Source organism: Panthera tigris, chromosome D1 (genome assembly GCF_018350195.1).
Source record: "Panthera tigris isolate Pti1 chromosome D1, P.tigris_Pti1_mat1.1, whole genome shotgun sequence".
Classification (NCBI taxonomy): Eukaryota; Metazoa; Chordata; class Mammalia; order Carnivora; family Felidae; genus Panthera; species Panthera tigris.
The window spans coordinates 109,077,686-109,095,220 of record NC_056669.1 but is presented as its reverse complement, the minus strand read 5'-3'; the positions used below and the strand labels follow the sequence as shown (position 1 = coordinate 109,095,220).

Below are 17,535 nucleotides of genomic sequence, written 5' to 3'. Positions count from 1 at the left end.
TTTACCAGGTGAGAAGACTGAGCCCGTCCCAGGACCAAGCACATCACTCCTTCCACCTCCGTGTTAATCCTCTCAGCCCCACATCCTTTCACTCTGCTTGCCTTGCAAAACTTCACACGGCATCTCAAGCTCTCAGGTCACCATGATGGGACACGTGTTCCCCCCTATGCTTACCTGTGGTCCTCTTTCCGGGGAAGGGCTTTCTCTCCAGGTAACTTCCCAACCACCTCTTCAGGCTGGGGTTGGGACCCCTCCTGTGCTTATGCCAGGGCACTGTAAACACACTTGGCTTTGAGGGCACAAACCGCGGTTCCCGTGTATTATCCCCAGCTCTTGTCACAGTGTGGGGCACACCAGAGAGCTCGTGAGACACCAGGCTGTTGAAGGAACAGATGACAGTCCCTGGTTGTCTCAGGGAAGGAGCCTACGCCCCCTCCCCCGTCTCCTAACTTCTTGTTCAACATCTTACCCTCAAGTATAGGACATACTGTCCAGCCCAGCCGTACTCCGTGCAATTCATTCCATGCTTCCTGCATCATCCTTTATGGCCGGCACTGTGCTGGGTAGCGGACAAGCATTTTGTCACTTTGTTCCCATAGCAACCCTGTAGGATGGGTATGATTGTTCCCATTTGCTAGACGGGGTATTGAGGCTCAAAGAGTGTTAACTCTCATAAAATCACATAGCTATGGAAAATGAGAGCACTGACCTTCGAACCCAGATCTGCCACTGACTCCAGGGATGGAACAATCATCAATGCCAAAAGGCCAAGCCACATCCTCAGCTAGGAGCTGGGGGACAAAAAGATGAAGCCAATAGGATCCTTACTTCAAGGAAGTCAAGGTCTAGTGCAAGAAGACAGAGGCACAAGAAGTCAGTGTGAAAAGCATCATGGCGACATAAATATCAGCGCTCCAGGAACACGTATTTTGGGAAATTACAGAAGAGAGCGGTCTGAGCTGGGATTGGGGAGGGCAGGAAGCGGAGAATAGGGAAGAACATTCTGGGCATGGGGTATGCTTGGCGGGGAGGAAAAATCAAGCTAAAATCTAGGCCAGGAAAAGCTATTTCCCATTCCTAGCAGTTTCTAGTAAAACCCTGAAGCAGAGCCTGTAATCCACGTGGGGTTTTTAGAGCGGGCCCCTAACACCATTTCACCTGCCTCCGTTCAGTTCTGTAACCCAAGCTGTGAGCCCTCACCAGGCAGAAGTGGTCCCTCCCTCGAGCTTTTTCTAAAGAAACCGAAGGGGTGTGTGTTTGTGGCTGGTTCTACGTGCTGGGACCTCATCCGATCAGTTGAAGGCCGTAAGAAAAATGACCGATTTGTCGAGGAAGAAGGAATTCTGCCTCAAGTCAGCAACACAGAAAGCCTGCCTGAGTATCCAGCCTGCCGCCCTGCAGAATTCAGCCTCAAGACTGCAACATCAACTTACCTGAATCTCCAGCCTCCTCCTGCTGGCCCCTCTGATCATGTGAGATAATTAATATAATATCGAGTATATTACGTAGATTACAGCTCTGCAGTATTACATATTTATCATAAACCAAAATAATACTTGTGAATGTTTTGTGAGCACTTACTGTGTGCCGGGCACCTGCTAAGTTCTTTGCGTGTGTCTCATGAGGCTCTTACTCATCTAAAGGCTCCATGACATCATTTGTGATTTCACAGATGAGGATATTGAGATGCAGAGGGTGGAAGTAATTTGCCCAAGGTCCTAAGGTGATAAAGCCAGGTTTGGATCCAGGAGGTTCCTCTCCAGTGCCTACAGGTGGTGAATTCTTATCTGCTATGGAACATGCGTGTAAAGCAAGAGACATGATATAACTGACAAAAGATGTTGTTTTACTTGTTATAGTTACCACTGGATGGGCAAGGGGGAAGGGGGAAGGGGGAAGGGGGAAGGGCAAGGTGTTGAGTTCTGACCCAGGTTCCTAGAAGCGCAAGGTCCTGAAGGTGCAGCCCTGGGAACAGCCGCTAGGCGGCACCAGGCTGCACAGGCTGCTTCCGGATGTGCGGTCCAGGCTGGGGGCTGGGCGTCTGGTAGTCATTCTAGGGCACTCCAGGACTAGCCCCCACAGGGCTGGTGGGCTCTGGGACCCCCTTCCTCAGGCCTCAGGGGGGGTTACGCTCCAGTCCAGGGACCACAGACCCGGGGTCCGGTGCCCGGCCTTCATGGTGTCCATCTGTTTTGAGGTGCAGTTCGGTGGTCACAGCCTGGGGACTGGGTCTAGCCCAGTCAAGTGGGCAGAAAGAAGGTCAGCACCCAGCTCCTTCCTATGCTGCTGGGGTGGTGGGGGCAGGGAAGGCCTCAAGATGTCAGGTCAGCACACAAAAGCTCCGGGTAACCCTCCTCCAGAAGTTGCGACTGCGGCTGCTCAGGGCCACCTCGGCTGCTTCCTGGAAGACCGCGTGGACGTTTTCCTGGAGCAAGGCCGAGCACTCAAGGTAGGCCACTGCGCCCACGGACCTCGCCATCTCCTGGCCCTAACAGAGAGAGCGCACAGGGCTGCCGTGAGGTGCAGGACTTCAGGGCCTCACGTCCCGCCTCCCCGCAGCCCTCGTGGTCATCCTAGGGAGTCTCCAGGACAAAAGTGGAAGGCGAGTTTTTCTAGGACCCCTACAGCCCCTGCCCCCGATCTCGACCAAGCACTCTCGTGGCTTCGTTGGGTTTCCTGCCTCAGCTCCAGGATGGGTCCCTGCTTCTCAAGGCACCAACTAATCGACTTCCCAGGTATGTAGCAGAGAGGGGCCTGCAGAAGAGCTAAGGGTTCTTCTCCAGACCTCAGGTTCCCTATCTGTGAAGTGGGTGGGTAGGATTATCTGAATGTGCACACCACTGGCTCTCTCTTCCATAGGCAGAAGCTTCCAGAGTGTTCTAGGTACCACTTCCAGGCCCAGGCAATTCTAAGATGACCCCTGCCCTGACCCACTCTTAAGTGTGCTGGATGTCTGGCCCTGCTGACAGGCTGGGCTACATCAGCGTACCCAGAAGTTCCCCCCGCCCCCAGAACCGGGCCCCTGGGCAGAGTTTCCTACCCTGTGGTAGGTAACAGGCTCCAGTCTATTTTTCCGCAACTTCTTCACCAGCGACTTGTCCTTGCGCAGGTCCGTTTTGCAGCCCACGACAATGAGGGGCACCTCCTTGCAGAAGTGGTTCACCTCTGGGTACCACTGCGGGGAGGGGGGCAGTGCAGGTGTGTGTTAGTCATAGGGACTGTTCTTTTCTGCAGATGGGGAGGACGGGCCACTCTCCTGCTCCCCAGGCAGACTCCAGTGGTGATAATCAGTACAGCCAACATTTAGGGAGAACTACTCTGAGCTAGGCTCTAAGACTTCACATGTATGATATCATCAATCCCCCAAGTCCCTGTGAAGCAAGTTCTATCATCAGTCCCATTGTACAGATGCACTAACTGAGGCTCGGAGAGGCTGTATAACTTGGCCTTGGCCACACGACTAGAAGTGGCAGGATTTGAGTCCAGGGGCCCAGAGCCCTGCTCCCACCTGGTCTAGAATCCTGCCACTCTGCAAGGTAAGGGCTCCCAAGTCCACCTCCCAGCTGGGTAAGATATATAAGGAAATAAGTCATCCTTTAAAAATAAAGCAGCTCACAAAATGGATGCAGCAGCTGTTTGCCTGTCGGAGGGAACACTTCTGTTCTGTGTCAGCTGCTCTTTGGAATGTGAGGCTCCGGGGCCTGGTTATTCCAGCCCGGACAACCACTGGGAAGTCTAGAATCTGGAGACGGGGGCTTTATATTTCCAGGAGTGCGTGCTTGCTCAGTTTGTGTTCTGGAAAAATACTGGCATCAAACCGTCTGGCTCCTGGAGACAGATGGGGCCCAGGTGGGGTCCTGGGCTGACTCCCCATACCGCAACCCCCTCCACACAACTGCACTTGAAAACAGTCTCCAAAAATGGTCTCCACCATGACTTCACCTTGCTAAATCCAACAGTGAATCCTCAGCCTTCAACCTACCTGAGCCCTGGCACCAGCCAGGGATCTCTCCCTCCTCTACGACCTGGGTGGCGCTTTGCCCTAGGACCCTGCTCTCTTGGTTCTTCTCCTTGGGTCTCCGGGGGTCCTCCCCACCCCCACCCCATCTTGTCCAAAGCTGTTCCCCACTAGCAGTTCCCAAATGGATCTGCCCAGCCCGGCCTGGCCCTCTCCTGGGAACGGGAGACTAAGACCTCCGCCTGTGTACCTGGCCCTCCACTGGGATGTCCAACAGGCCCCCATCTCCCACCTCCTCGCCCACCCCTTGTTCCTTCTCATCTCAGCGGGGGGAAATGGCAAGGCTACCTTCCACTTGCTCTGGTCAAGACGTCTCTCCCACCTACATCCAATCTGTAAATCCTGATGGCTTTCCAAACAGGGTCTATACCCACCCACCTCTCACCACGCCCCCTGCTAGCACCCTGGTCACAGCCACCACCACCCACCACCTCTCCTAGGGCCCCAGCACCTAGAACAGTGCCTGGTGCACAGATGTGTTGCCACTTTATTTTTATTAAATTGAAAAAAATTTTTTTAATATTTATTCATTTTTTGAGAGAGAGAGAGAGAGAGAGAGAGAGAGAGCGAGCACGAGTGGAGGAGGGGCAGAGAGACAGGGAGACACAGAATCCAAAGCAGGCTCCAGGCTCCGAGCTGTCAGCACAGAGTCCGATGCGGGGCTTGAACCCACAAACCGCGAGATCATGACCTGAGCCAGTCAGATGCTTAACCAACAGCGCCACCCGGGAGGCCCCATCAAGGCTGCCACTTGAATAGATGTGTATCTTGGAGCAACGGATCCATTCTGGAGATAATACTACTATGGGCTCCATCAGGTTGTTAGATGGAGTAAACGAGTGGACGTGTGGAAGTGCCCGCCCACAACAGTGCGTGGCATAAGGAAAGTTCTCAATAAATATTATCATCGTCACTGTGGTTAATGTTACTGACGCTGTCACCAGCTGTGCTCCGGAACCCTGAAGCACACAGTTCACGTGGAGGCCTGGCAGCAGTGGGGTAGGAGCAGAAAAACTCAAGGGACCACATCCCTGACACCTGGGGGCAGGGAGAAGCCTTGGGAACCCCCGACATACCTGGGGGGTGGGTAGTTTGGGAGGCTGCTAAAAGCTAGCGGTCACACAGAAGGGGGCTGAGCTGCTAGACGCTGACCATTCATGCATCCTTGGGCAGGCCCAGGCTGGGGAGACGCAGGGGCCCCTGAGTCATCCAGTGTTCTCAGGCAGGGTCACCATGGAAAGAGCCACAGCATTCTGAGTCCAGTATAGAGCAGGCAAGGAGCACTGGACTGGGAATGTGAGGCCAGACCCTGCCACCAAATCCCTCTGGCACCTCTGGCAAGTTGCTGCCCTTGCTCTGGGCCTCGGTTTCCCCATATATATGCTAAAGATGCTGGACCGGATGCCATCCAGGGCCTGCCACACTCTGGCAGTCTGCTGAGTCAAGGGTGGGGGCAGAGCGGAGTGGCCTGGTTATGGGGACTGTACCTCCCCAAGTCCCTGGTACCTACCCGGTTAAAGATGTTGTCAAAGCTGTGTGGGCTGGTTACATCAAAGCAGAGGAGCAGGACACTGGCGTCAGGGTAGAACAGGGGCCGCAGGCGGTCATAGTCAACTTGTCCTGCGGAGAGTGGGGGTGGTCACTCCCTCCAGATCTCCCCCAACATCAGGGAGGTCATCCCACCAGACAGGGGCGTCTGGATCAGGGCCTGGTTGTGTGCCTCAAGGTCTTAGCAGATTCAGTGCTTAGCTGGTCATTCCACGTGAATGTCTCCCTCGGGGCAGTGTTCCCCTGGCTTGCCCGTGGGATGTGCCAGCCCTGGCCTGGGTGACACCACTTGCTGAGAGAGCCTTGTTCTGGAAGGAGCGGAGGGGAGGGCGGAAGCCCAGTCTGCAGGGACCGAGCCCATCCCATAGAAGCCTGCTTTGCCCCGGGCATAGGGCTGAGGACTAAGAAGCGGTAGGACCCTGGGCAAAGGCACCTTGGCGCATGCATGACGGTAAGGGGGCTGCTGGGCCTCCCTGGGGTTAGCGGTCAGCTCTGGCATGGATGTGACTGAACCCTCATGTAGGCGAGGTCAGGAAGCTGGAGGGCAGAGGTCAAAGTCAGGCAGTTCTTACGGAAGCTAAAGCCAAGGTGGAATGCTCAGGAGGCCAGAACAGTTCACCCCTTGAGAGGAAAGCACTCTGGATTCCCCCTTGTCTGCAGGATGCACTTGGCTACCCTGGGCTGGGGAAGGCAGCAGACACAGGCGCAGAAGCAAAGTAGGTTCGGGTTCCTGGGGACCCTAACCCTGGCCAACACCTGTCCCTTGGTGATTGGTTGGCCTCCCTGGTTCAGAAGGAAAGGAGTAGGGCTTGGCTTCTGGGCATGTGAGGCTCCCCTCCCGCCCTCGCAGCCCTGCATACCCACCTGCTGTGTCCCAGATTTGGAGGTTCAGGGGTTTGCCCTTCATTTGCAGATTAACGGTGACCCGCTCAAACACAGTGGGGGTGTAGCTCTGAGGAAGAAGGGGACAAGATGCAGGCTGTGAGGACAGCTTCTGAAGCGGGGTGGCCCCCACTGCCCAGGCCAGAGAGAGCCCACGAATGCCTGCAGCACAGCTCCGGTTTGGGAGTCTGACGGTGTGAGGGAGACAGTCTCCGGGAAGCAGGCTGTGGCCAGCAGGGTTGAGGCCTCGAGCTGCCGCTTCCTCCTAACTATTTGCCCCAGCAAGGCCCTGAACCTCCCCGGCCTTCTTGACGGTAAAGTGGGAATATTAAAAGTACCGAATGCACGGTGCTGCTGTAAGGATTCAGTGAGAGGCTCCGCGCAGAGCCTGGCACAAAATAAGCACTCTACACATGCCAGCTACTGTTATTTTTATCTTTGTCCCCCTGGATGGGGGACTGTCCCATTTCTGAGTCTTCCTTCATTCTGTCCCCTCCTCCTAGAATGACATTAACCTACATTTGTTCGTTCGTTCATTCATTCGTTCGTTCATACATTCATTCAGTAAACATCAGCACCTTCTCTAGCTCTGGATATTGGGGAACAAGTAATAAACAAGGCTCACTGTGTGCCCTGGGGAGCTTGCAGCTTTTCGGGGGGAGGGTCCCTGCTTTGTCTCTCAACCTCTCAGGCCCCTGCCCCATGCCACGTCCCCCAGGATGCCTTTCTGGAACCCTTCCCACACCCTCTCTATTTCTGCCTTTCTTATTTGCCCTGCGGGCATCAGGAGGAAGTCACCCAGACCACATGCCCTTCCTGCCCAGGCCGAGAGCCTGACTGCATTCCCTCTCCATAAAGGCTGGGTGAATGGAAACAGGGTGGGTTTTGTGCACAGACAAAATGCAGAAATGAGAAGGGGAAGCTTTTACGGATAGGGTCTGAGCAACAGGTGAGGAGGTTTTCAAAACTCTACCCCAACACAAGCCCTCAGCTGGAGTGGGAAGCTAGACCAGCTACGTCTTGGGTCCCCAAGCCTCACTCGCTTGCTCCGGGTTGGTTGGTGGGATCACAGCATAGGGAGACCCTGTCCTCCCCACTTCCGATGCCAGGTGGGGCCCCCAGCTGCCTGTGACTCAGGAGGACTTCAAGCCTGCCTGCCTGTCTGCCCGCTGGCATTCTGAGTCAGGCCCTGGCTGCCTGGAGGGGCGGCCCCTTAGCGGTGGGTCAGTGCGGTCCTCCAGGCCACGTGGGAAGGTACAGGGGGAGGATGGAGGAAGGTGAGTCCCAAAGCGGGCAGATGGGGAAGTTGAGGATGACCCTGGGATAGAGGTTCGATCCGCCCTGGACCCTAGCCACCTGTCACTCTCTCTACTAGTAGGTACAGATGACGGCTCCACCCACCTCCCCAGCACCCCCCTGCCCTGGCCCCCTCCCCTCAGGCCCTTTGTCTGGTGGGAGGCAGCGTGACTTGGTGGCTAGGAGCACTGGCTTTGGAACCAGATGTTCCCGGTTTAGGACTGGCTCTGGCCCTCACCAGCTGTGTGACTTTGGGCCCGTCCCCTCTCTGGTTAAAGAAGAGTGTCCCGGGGCGCCTGGGTGGCTCAGTCAGTTAAGCGGCCGACTTCGGCCCAGGTCACGATCTTGCGGTCCGTGAGTTCGAGCCCCGCGTCAGGGTCTGTGCTGACAGCTCAGAGCCTGGAGCCTGTTTCAGATTCTGTGTCTCCCTCTCTCTGACCCTCCCCCATTCATGCTCTGTCTCTCTCTGTCTCAAAAATAAATAAACATTAAAAAAATTTAAAAAAATAAATAAATAAATATAAAAAAAATAAAAAAAATAAAAAAAAGAAGACTGTCCCTTTTTAGTGTAGGGGAGACCGGCTGGCAGGTAAGGCCCAGCATAAATGCCCACTACTTAGAAAGCTGGTCGCCAGGGGCAATGTCCATGCCAGCTGCCATCCATCCATCCCTCTAGGTGATGCGTCCTTTCCCCGCCTATCACCGTGGAGGGCACTGACACCTGCTTCCACTCACCCACTCTCCTGTGGCAGGACCCCTCCTGATCTGACATGGAGGGCAACCTGCCACAAAGCTCTTGGGAGACACATGTCAGTACCTTGCAAATGCCTGTGGAGATGACAGCGTCGTGCACATTTTCTAGGGATCTACTATGCGTGGCCCTCCATGTGTACTGTCCCTGACCCTTGCATCCTTGGGAAGTTGGCACTATTCCCATTTTCCTGATGAGGACAGAGGAGGGAAGGGAATTGCCTGAAGTAACATACTAGACAGCTGGCTAAGGATGGAGTCAGGTCTTTCTGGCTCCAGAGGTCAGGCTCTGTCCCCGGTCATGTGCCTTTTCCTGAGGTCACTGACTCTCTAGCCCCTGGTGACAGGAGTGGGTAGGAAAGCCCCATTCCAGGCTTCGTGGCTGGGTTGCTCCCGGGGCTTGTAACTGTCACAACCCTCCCCCCTACTCTGCAATGTCATCCTGGAGACTTTTACACCTTCTGTTGTGTTCTTTGAACCACCAGGCAGGGTCACTCTGACCATTAAGTGCCTAATCTTATCTGTTAAGCTGTCCTCAGCCAGGATGGCAGGGTGAGGCCTGAGCTAGACTAGGGCAGAGATGACTCAGGCTTGGATCTGTCCTCATGGGGCTCACAGACAGACAGATGGGTCATTATAGGACAGGAGAACGTAGGTCAAGAAGAGAGTCAGGGGTTTCACACCCATGAGAGTCCCTGTGCGGACCAGGAGGGGCTCAGCTGGTTCTGGAAGGTAGGGCTGGTGCTCTCTGCCCCCTCCCCTCCCCACTCCTCCATGGGACCCCTGGGCTTTGGAATGGTTGCTGAGTCAAATGTCAGCCAGGACTGGGCAGAGGCTGGTGCCCAGCCTGGACTTCCTCTGCCTCAGGAGCTCTCTCTACTCTGTTCCCCTGCCCCAAGGCTGGGCCACAGACAGACAAGAGTCACTGAGGCCCCTTTAAATCCCAGCCTACTCTCTGCTCTTTGGGGGACTCCAAGTCTTCTAGCTGCTGGCTCCCATAGCTTGGAGGGCTGCCAGGAGGAGGAGTTTAGGGGCAGGAGCAGAAGGCTGGTCTGGCAGGCAGAGCACTGGGGGCTATGAAGAGTATTCCGGTCAGGGGCGGGGAGAACTGGGCTCCTGACCTGCACTGCCACCACTGGGCTCCCTAAGGCAAGACTGTCGCTCTGGCTTCACTTTTCCCACCTGTAACATGAGGCCTTTCCAGCACTTGGACCTTGTAGTTCTCTTAAAAGGAGAGGTCTTTCTTGGGCCTGGAGACAGAGGGGTCCCCAAACAGATGAGGACAGGTCAGGTCCATCCCCCCTGGTGACAAGCATGTCCTCCCTTCTCCTGGCCAGCTCCAGCCTATCCTTCAAAACACACATTCCATCAACTTCCAGACGACCATTTCCACACCGCCACCTCTCTGGAATCAGGATGAGCCTTGCCATCAGGGATGTCTCAGAGCCCAAGATACTCCTCCCGGCTGGTCTCCTGGACCCTGGCTGGCCTGGTCCCTCTGCGGGCACTCTCCCCACCATGTCGTAATTGTTGGGTTCCCATGCGCAGCATGTGGGGGCCCAGAAACTTGTCCAACCCAACTTAAAAATGTGACTGGCCAGCGGAGGTGACGTCAGCTCCATAAACCACAAAGCAAAAGTTGGCTCGATGCTGCCACAGTGGAAAGGAAGGTCTGACACTTTTACCAGGCCTGGCCTCTCCTGCCTCCCCCATCGGACTCCCAGGGCTTGAGCAAACCCAGGGGTTTGGAGGATGCTGGGACAGGCAGGAGGGAGAAGAAATGCTGGAAGCAAACCCCCGGACTCCCAGGAGAACTGGGCTGAGACGTGGCACAGTGAGTGGGTCCAGCCCCTGTCCTGGTGCCTGTGAGTCCGCATAGACAGTCAATGAGCATGCTAGTGAAGGACTGAGGGCCCACGTGCCCAGAGCGTCCAGGATGTGCCAGGTACACAGGGGCTGTCTCTCAGCCTTACCTTGATTCTGCCTCGTCACCACTCTTAAGTCTCCTGCCCTATGAGATTGCGTGAGGAAACAGAGGCTCAGAGAGGCTAAGCAAGTTACTGAGGGCCACACAGTTTGTTGGAGGACAGCTGAGGTGCCAAACAAGCTGCCCGACCTGAGTCTGGTATGCTTTGGCCCTCCAAGACAGAGCCCACGACATGCCCGTTGTACAGGCAAGAGCTGGTAGAGAAGAGATGACATTTGCCAACTTTCGGTGAGTCTCTCCTGTTGCAGGCTCAGAGGTGAGCCCTTGACCGGTACTAACTCACCCTTCACAGTGACCCTGGAAGGTGGGCACCATCCTTATTCCTCTGATGCGGTTAAAACAGGCACAGAGAGGGCAGGGGACTAGCCCAAGGGTGCACAGCTTTAGGTGGCAAAGTCGTAATTCGAACCCAGGCAAGGGTGGCTCCGGTGTCCTCAGTCCCTCCGAGCCGCGCCGCGCCACCAAGTGCTCTCTTAGGATCTGCTGGGTCCCCAGCTGGCCCAAGTCCGTCCCACGACACCTCTCCCAGGTAGGTGCCATTCTTGCCACTTTGCAGACGATACCACTGAGGCCCTCGCTGCCGATGGCGGAGCGAGAAACGCCTTTGCGCCCACACTCTGCCGGGAGACCCCTTGGGAGGCCGGGGTTGGGGGCGGGGAGCGCGCGAGGCGGGGCTGGGGGCTGCCACTCACCTCGGGGAAGGCCCCCTCAGTGAAGACCATCAGCAGCGACGTCTTCCCGCAGCCGCCGTCGCCCACCAGCACCACCTTGACGGACCGTGCGCCCGGCGGCGCCTCGGCGTCCGCGGTCTGGGCGGCCTTCATCGCGGGCCGGCGGGCTTCGGCGGGCTTCGGCTCGCGGCGCGCGGGGCGGCCGGCGGGGCAGGAATGTGGAAGGGGCGGGGCGGCGGGAGGAAGTGCGCGCCCGCGGCCGGGGGGCGGGGCGCGGGGCCAGGTGAGAGCCCGGAGGCGTGGCGAGCGGGCGCGCCGGCCCCCTCGGGACGCCCTTCCCCGGCCCCTGCTGAGGGCGGGGGCCGGGGCCGCGGGAGGGGGCCTCCCCCACACTCGGCCTCCGTCCTCGGGAGGGCACCCGGGGCGGATGCGGAGAAGACAAGGAGCTGGACAGTGTGTGGGGGCGGTGTGGACGGGGAAAGACGAAGGCACCTGGCCCCCTTCCCCTGGGAGGAAAGCGGTGGGGGGTGGGGGTGGGGGTGGGGTGGGGGCGGGGGTCAGCCCGGTGGGCCGACCAGCTTTGCAGGGACAGGAGCTGGGTCCCTGGTGCCCAGCACAGGTGGGGCACCGAGCAGGAGCCAGTGACTCTGGATGAATGAATGAATGAATGAATGTGCATTTCCCCCAGGGCTCTGGAATCAGAGCACACCACAATCCTCCCTCCAGATATTGAAGGCCAGGTGGGAAGGGGGTGACCCGGCCATGCCCTAATGGGTCAGTTGCTGGTGCTGCCAGGCTGGCCTGCCCTGCCCTGCCGTAGCCAGCACCAGGAAGTTTCGATGCAGGTGGCTGACCACCTGTCTCACCTCTGGCTGTGGCATAATCTAAGGAAACTGAGGGAACCTTCCATCTATAAACTGCTTAGAGGAGCAGGGTCTGGTGCATGGCTGGTGCCATGTATGAGTGATCCCTATTATTTAACCACCACTGACGCCCAAGGGCCTGGGGACCCTGAACTGTTCAAGACGAAGTCCCTATTCTGAGAAGCCCATGCCTAGGATGGGAGACAGGGAGGATGTCGGTGTGATTGGAGCTACAACAGAGATGGGGACAAGCGGCAGGACAGAAGCAGGGAAGAGGGGCTCCTTATCCAGGTGGGGTGGGGGTCAGGAAACCCTTCTGAGAAGAGGAGGCTGAGTGTTGAGGGGGAGGGAGAAAGGTGTTCCAAACTGAGGGAGCGGTACATGCATAGTATGGAGGCAAGAGAGAGGGGGCACTTTGGGGGGTTTGCAGTCCTTCCCTGTGATGGAAGGTGAGGTCGGGCTGGGGAGCTGGTGTCAGGAGAAGCTGAGGTTCAAATGGGGCCTGGACAGTGGCGCACTCTGGATGCTGGGAATAAATACAGAACTGAAGTGAAAACTCACTGTCCCCCGACTGCCCACCCCTGTTAGCAGCCAGAATTGAAATCTTTTGAAAATGGGCACAAGGGTCTCCCCAGAGTCTGGACTGACTGTTTTCAGTGAAGCTCAAGGGAACGGAGAGGGTAGAAGTCTTTGGGTTTCACACCCCCTTCCGCATGCAGGTCATGACGTCATCCCTTGTGGTGCACAAAAGTGGGCAGGAGGAAAAGCACACTGAGCCCCCGTTGGACCTCACTGTGGACCAAAGAGGCAGCTGGGGCAGGGGTCACTGTCCTCATTGCACAGAGGTGGAGCCCAGACCCCTGATGCTTATTCCAAGCTCACCCAGGGCCCCAGGCAGCAGGTTGAATGGATAGAGAGAGCATCTCGTGAAATCCCCACCCTTTAGGTGCCCTCTCCTCCCCGAAACTGCCAAAGGGCTGAGCAGTGACTTGGTGCTGAGCTGGGTGTGTAGCTACGGAGCAGGGCTCCCCGCCCCAAGGAGTGGTTGGGAGGCGCCCAGTCCCCCAACGATCAGCTGTCAGCCTTGTCATCCCCACTGATGCTGTCATCAGGCTTTGGGTGGCAAGGCTAGGAGGCAGGTGGGGCCAGACTGGGGGTGGAGGGAGCTGAGAGTCAGGCAGAGGCGTTTGGCCTTGGTTGCTATAGGGATAATCATTCTAATGATATCCTTGACGTCTGTCATGCCTTACAGTTTCACTGAGCACTTCCTAACAATAACAGCGCCCATTAATGGATTGCTAACCCTGCGCAGGCACTGTCCCTTCGCAGGTGGGAATCATTAGCCCCATTTTACAGATGAGGAACCCGGAGGCCAGAGAGGTTCACTTCCCGTTTGAGATTCACAGCTAGTAAGAGGTAGAACTTGAACTGGAACCCGAGTCTGGGCACGCAGCAGGGCTCTCTCCCGACATCATACCTGGTATGCAGTATTTCATCCGGCCATCAGACTGTGAGGTGGGCAGAACAAGGGATCTGCTTTCTTCATTCTACAGATTTGGGAACTGAGGCTCAGAGAAAGGCAGTGGCTGGTCTCAGCCTAGCTAGACACAGTCAGGATTTGAACCCAGATCTCCTGATGTGAAGCCCCAGCCTTACCTCCACTTTATGCTCATGCTTCTGCAGGAGGGAGCTTAGTTACTGGGTAAGGGGAATCTGCTCTGGTTGGCCAGGGATTTCCCTGAATCTCAGACATTGCTGGGCCCTGGACAGCACCATTTTCCTGGGGCTTACTTTGGAGGTGGCCCAGGTCACAGTCTGCCTGGCCAGGGTACTGTTTACTGTTTTCTGGGGGGGGGGGGGCTATCCTTGAAGGCCTGTGGGTGTCTCTGTCCCTTGGGACCCCACCAGTCCCAAGTCCAGAGCTCTTCTGCCACTCTGCACAGTAGGCAACTGCCTTGCAGACCCCAGAACATCAGAGGTGGCCAGGCTGGCCCTCGGCCTGCCATGGAATCCTCTCCTGGGGATGCAGGTGGCCAGGCAGGATCTTCCAGCCCCCAGCCTTGAGCGCCTAAAGGCCAGAGACCAAGGCCAACCTCTGTACCCCTAGACAGCAGTGCCTGCCCCAGGCTGGCACCCAGCTGTGGCTCAAGATGTTATGTCCAATTGACTGCCTGGTTGGACAGAGGGGAAAGGAAGGAAAATGGGGCAGAGAGGAGAGGAAGGAAAGAAGGAAGATTGGTTGACTCAAAAGAATAGATAAACTTGGAGAAATGAAAACAGGAACAAATGATCGCATAGTTGAGTAAATACAGTGCATGACCTGACTGCAGGGTCAGCAGACAGGTGACCACCTTCCAGCCTCCCTCTGCTCGAGCCCACCTGGCATCCCACCCCACCCACTCTGAGGCCGGGAGTTCCCTGGGGCCCCAGCCGAGTCTCTGCTGCCGCCATGTGGCCGCTCTGCTCCCTGCACCATCATCATGAGGGCTGTGGGCTCTGCTTGGAGTTCCTGCCTTGGGGCGTGGGGTGCGTATGGGTGGTTGAAGGAGAGGGAACGTGGGTGCCGGTGGTGGATGGAACTTCAGAGGTCCAGTTATGCGCCCTTGGGATGCCTAGGTGGGATCTTTGCTCCTCCCGCCTCCCTATGTGCCCTCCCCTCCCTTTCATCTCAAACACCAGATCCCAAGAGGTCTTGCCCGTGGCCAGAACTCTTTCACCCAAAACCCTGGCCGCACGTTTAATGAGCATCTCCTGGGTGACATACACTTGGCACGTGTACATTTCATTCCATCCTATTATGTATTATTCTTATCCTTTGACAAAGGAGGAAGCTGAGGCCTAAAGAGGACAGATAATTTGCCCAAGATCCCACAGCTGATACATGGAGAAGCTGAGATTCTAACCAAGGCATTTGGGGCCTTAGAGCTCCTCCACACAGAATCCCCAAAAGTCAGAGGTGTGGGGAGCCTTTAGAGTTCTTCCTGTTAAGACAACAAGGGGACAATATGGGGAAACTGAGGCTCTCAACAGGAAGGGACTTGTCCAAACTATGGCAGGTAGAACCCAGAAGTGCCTCTTCTCCCAAGGTCCCTTCTGTCCGGTCTCCCCCAGATCAGCTCAACTCCAGCTACCGTTTAACTGGACTTCAGGGCTGGGGAGGCAGGACTCCTGCCCTTGCCTCCTCTCCCCGCCTCCCCATTCTCGATCCTTCTGGGTGGAATGAGGTTGATAATGGGTGAGGGTGGGCAGAGACTGAGGGGCCCTCATGGCCCAATCTTAGTGTTTATTTAGCCTTTCCATTTGTCCCTTTGGGTGTCTGCAGGCATAGATGGCCGGGGCAGGAGAGAGGAAGTGAAGGTCTGAACGGCAGTCGGCTGCGGATGATACAGTGGCTCGCCCTGCCCCTTCCACATGCAGGTGTGGCCCAGCCGCTGCCGAGGTCAGGTCACTGACCTCCATACCTGTCCTTTTGGGTGCGGCTCGGCTGATCCCTGAAGGCTCCCAGATGGAGGGGGCCTGGGACACTGGGGGCAGGCCCACGGGCCTAGGGCTGGGAGGGGGAAGAATGGGTGGGGTGGGGGGTATAGGCAGAAAAGAGAGGTCAGTAGTGCACTCTGGGCTGTGCGGAATGAACCTGAAACTGAGAAGCAGCTCAGACTGCCCCGCGCTGACCAAGAGCAGCGCTCGCCGGTGTCCCTGCGCATCACTTCCAAAGCCGCTCAGAAGCCTCTTCCTCCCTCCCTCTGACCTGCTCCTCTGACCGGGCCCAGTGGCTGTGTGGCTCCCCAGACACATGCAACACCAAGTAGTTCCCCTGCCTGGGGGTCCCTCTCTCCTCCACCAGGTGCACAGTCCTCCCTACACTGCGAGGCTCATGCTTTCATCTCCTCCAGCAAGGGGGGGAGTCCACGAGAGCTCTTCACAGGCTTCCTGGGGGCGGCTGGTAATCCCCACCCAGATCATCCTCCAGCACTTGCTGTGATCTTCCAGGGCAGGGGAGGGAGAAACCAGAGCAGCCTGGGATCCACAGGGGCTTCTCCGCTGCCCCTCAGCCCCACCTGGAGGACTTGGTGAAAGGGGACAGTGTAGCTTGATGGTTAAGAGCCTGAGCTGTGGAGCCGGACAGCTGGAGCTTGAATGCCTGCCCTGAGACTCTCTGGCTGTGTGATCTTGGACTAGTTGCCTAACTTCTCTGAGCTTCGGTTTCCATCTCTGCAAAAAAGGGGATGACAACAGTACAACGGTACCTCCCTCTAAGTAGGTAGGGTTGTGGCTGGTACCAGCACGCACTGAACTTGCACGACCCTCCTCCCCTCTAAGCCTTTCTTCTGACTCCCTTCTCCCCAGCCTCCCCCAACTTTGCTCTAGCAAGGTTGACAAATTGGCCAAGTTTTTGCCCACTCCTGCCCTTTTGTGCATGTTGTTCTCTCTTCCAGGAATGCTTTTTAGGCCTTATCCACCTTTTTCAACCTTACACTTCTTTTTGCCCTGAAGACAACTCAGCGATACCACCAGGAAGCCCTCCGCGATATTCCCTAACGCTATCCTCCCCGCCAGACCTGACTCAGGGTCCCCCTCTTAGAGCTTCCCAAGCAGTCTGATGGCATTGGTCCCTGTGGTGGTCTCCTTTCCCTCTGGGCACCCAGCAGCAGGGTAATCTACTCAGAGTAACCCACACAAGTCCCTGATTCCTGGAGAAGAGACCAAGGTGATTTGGGGCTGAGCAAGGCTCCCTGGAAGCCCCCTCCTTCCTGCCCCAGCTTTATTTTGGTTCTAGAATCATTCCAGTCAGCAGACTTGGTCCCCACCATGCCCATCTCGGGTACACAGTCAACATTTCATGCAGTCAGAGGGACAGAAAGAGGGGGAAGAGAAGGTAGGAGTAAATGGCCTATGCTGCAGAGCCACTGGGGCAGAAAAGAGTCTGGCGTCTCCCCGGCTCCAGAGGCTCACCAGCTGTGTCCCCGGACCCTGTGCTGGCCTGGGCCGTGCAGACCTCCTGGAATGGGCCACAGGCCTGGGCCACAGCTGTGTTAGGTGGGGAGAGCTACAGTTCTGCCTCCAGCCCATGACCACTCTGGGCTCCCGCAGCATCACTGGAGATAACTGGTTGGGCCTGGGTCTCTATAGCTCATCAGGACCAGAGGCAGCCAGCCGGAGAGCCCATGTCCTGACCTGAGGGTGGCCCCTGGGAGCAGATGCCACAACACGCCCCGCTCCCCACCCCATCCAGCAGGGGCACCCACCCCTCGGCCCGCCTGCTTCTCTGGGGCTGCCTTTGGCGGATGGGAGGCGCCTCAGCCCGTGACATCTGGAAGGCATGCGCTCTTCCTCCAGCTGGGGTGGGGTGGTAGCCAAAGCCCTGTGGGGGCAAAACAGCCCAGCCCGTTTGCTTCTGGGCAGGACCCCTGTGGGGTGCCAGTCACAGAGCTCCTCCATCAGACTTCAAGCCATCAGGCTGGAGCTAGACACTCCTAAAGCCACAGCTTACTTAGCTTCTGTCCCTGCTCCCTGGCTTTC

The 17,535-nt window shown here is 56.9% G+C and overlaps 1 protein-coding gene across 1 annotated transcript; it reads right to left on the bottom strand.

The window, feature by feature from the left end:
• Positions 1 to 1,883: 1,883 nt before the first annotated feature.
• RHOD (ras homolog family member D) lies at positions 1,884 to 11,335 on the bottom strand. Its single transcript, XM_042958212.1, has 5 exons — positions 11,174 to 11,335; positions 6,431 to 6,518; positions 5,529 to 5,638; positions 3,041 to 3,175; positions 1,884 to 2,488 (listed from the first exon to the last, which is right to left on the bottom strand). Exons 1-5 carry the CDS (start codon positions 11,303 to 11,305, stop codon positions 2,321 to 2,323), a joined length of 633 nt encoding a protein of 210 aa, XP_042814146.1. The 5' UTR covers positions 11,306 to 11,335; the 3' UTR covers positions 1,884 to 2,320.
• Positions 11,336 to 17,535: the final 6,200 nt, after the last annotated feature.

Bases quoted from the DNA above. Each gene is read 5' to 3' on its own strand.
- RHOD (XM_042958212.1), bottom strand. From the start codon at position 11,305: ATGAAGGCCGCCCAGACCGCGGACGCCGAGGCGCCGCCGGGCGCACGG. The intron at 6,519-11,173 runs GTGAGTGGCAGC...CTTCTTCCTCAG, and splicing joins CTGAGGGGGCCTTCCCCGAG to AGCTACACCCCCACTGTGTT. The intron at 5,639-6,430 runs GTGGGTATGCAG...CACTCTCCGCAG, and splicing joins CCAAATCTGGGACACAGCAG to GACAAGTTGACTATGACCGC.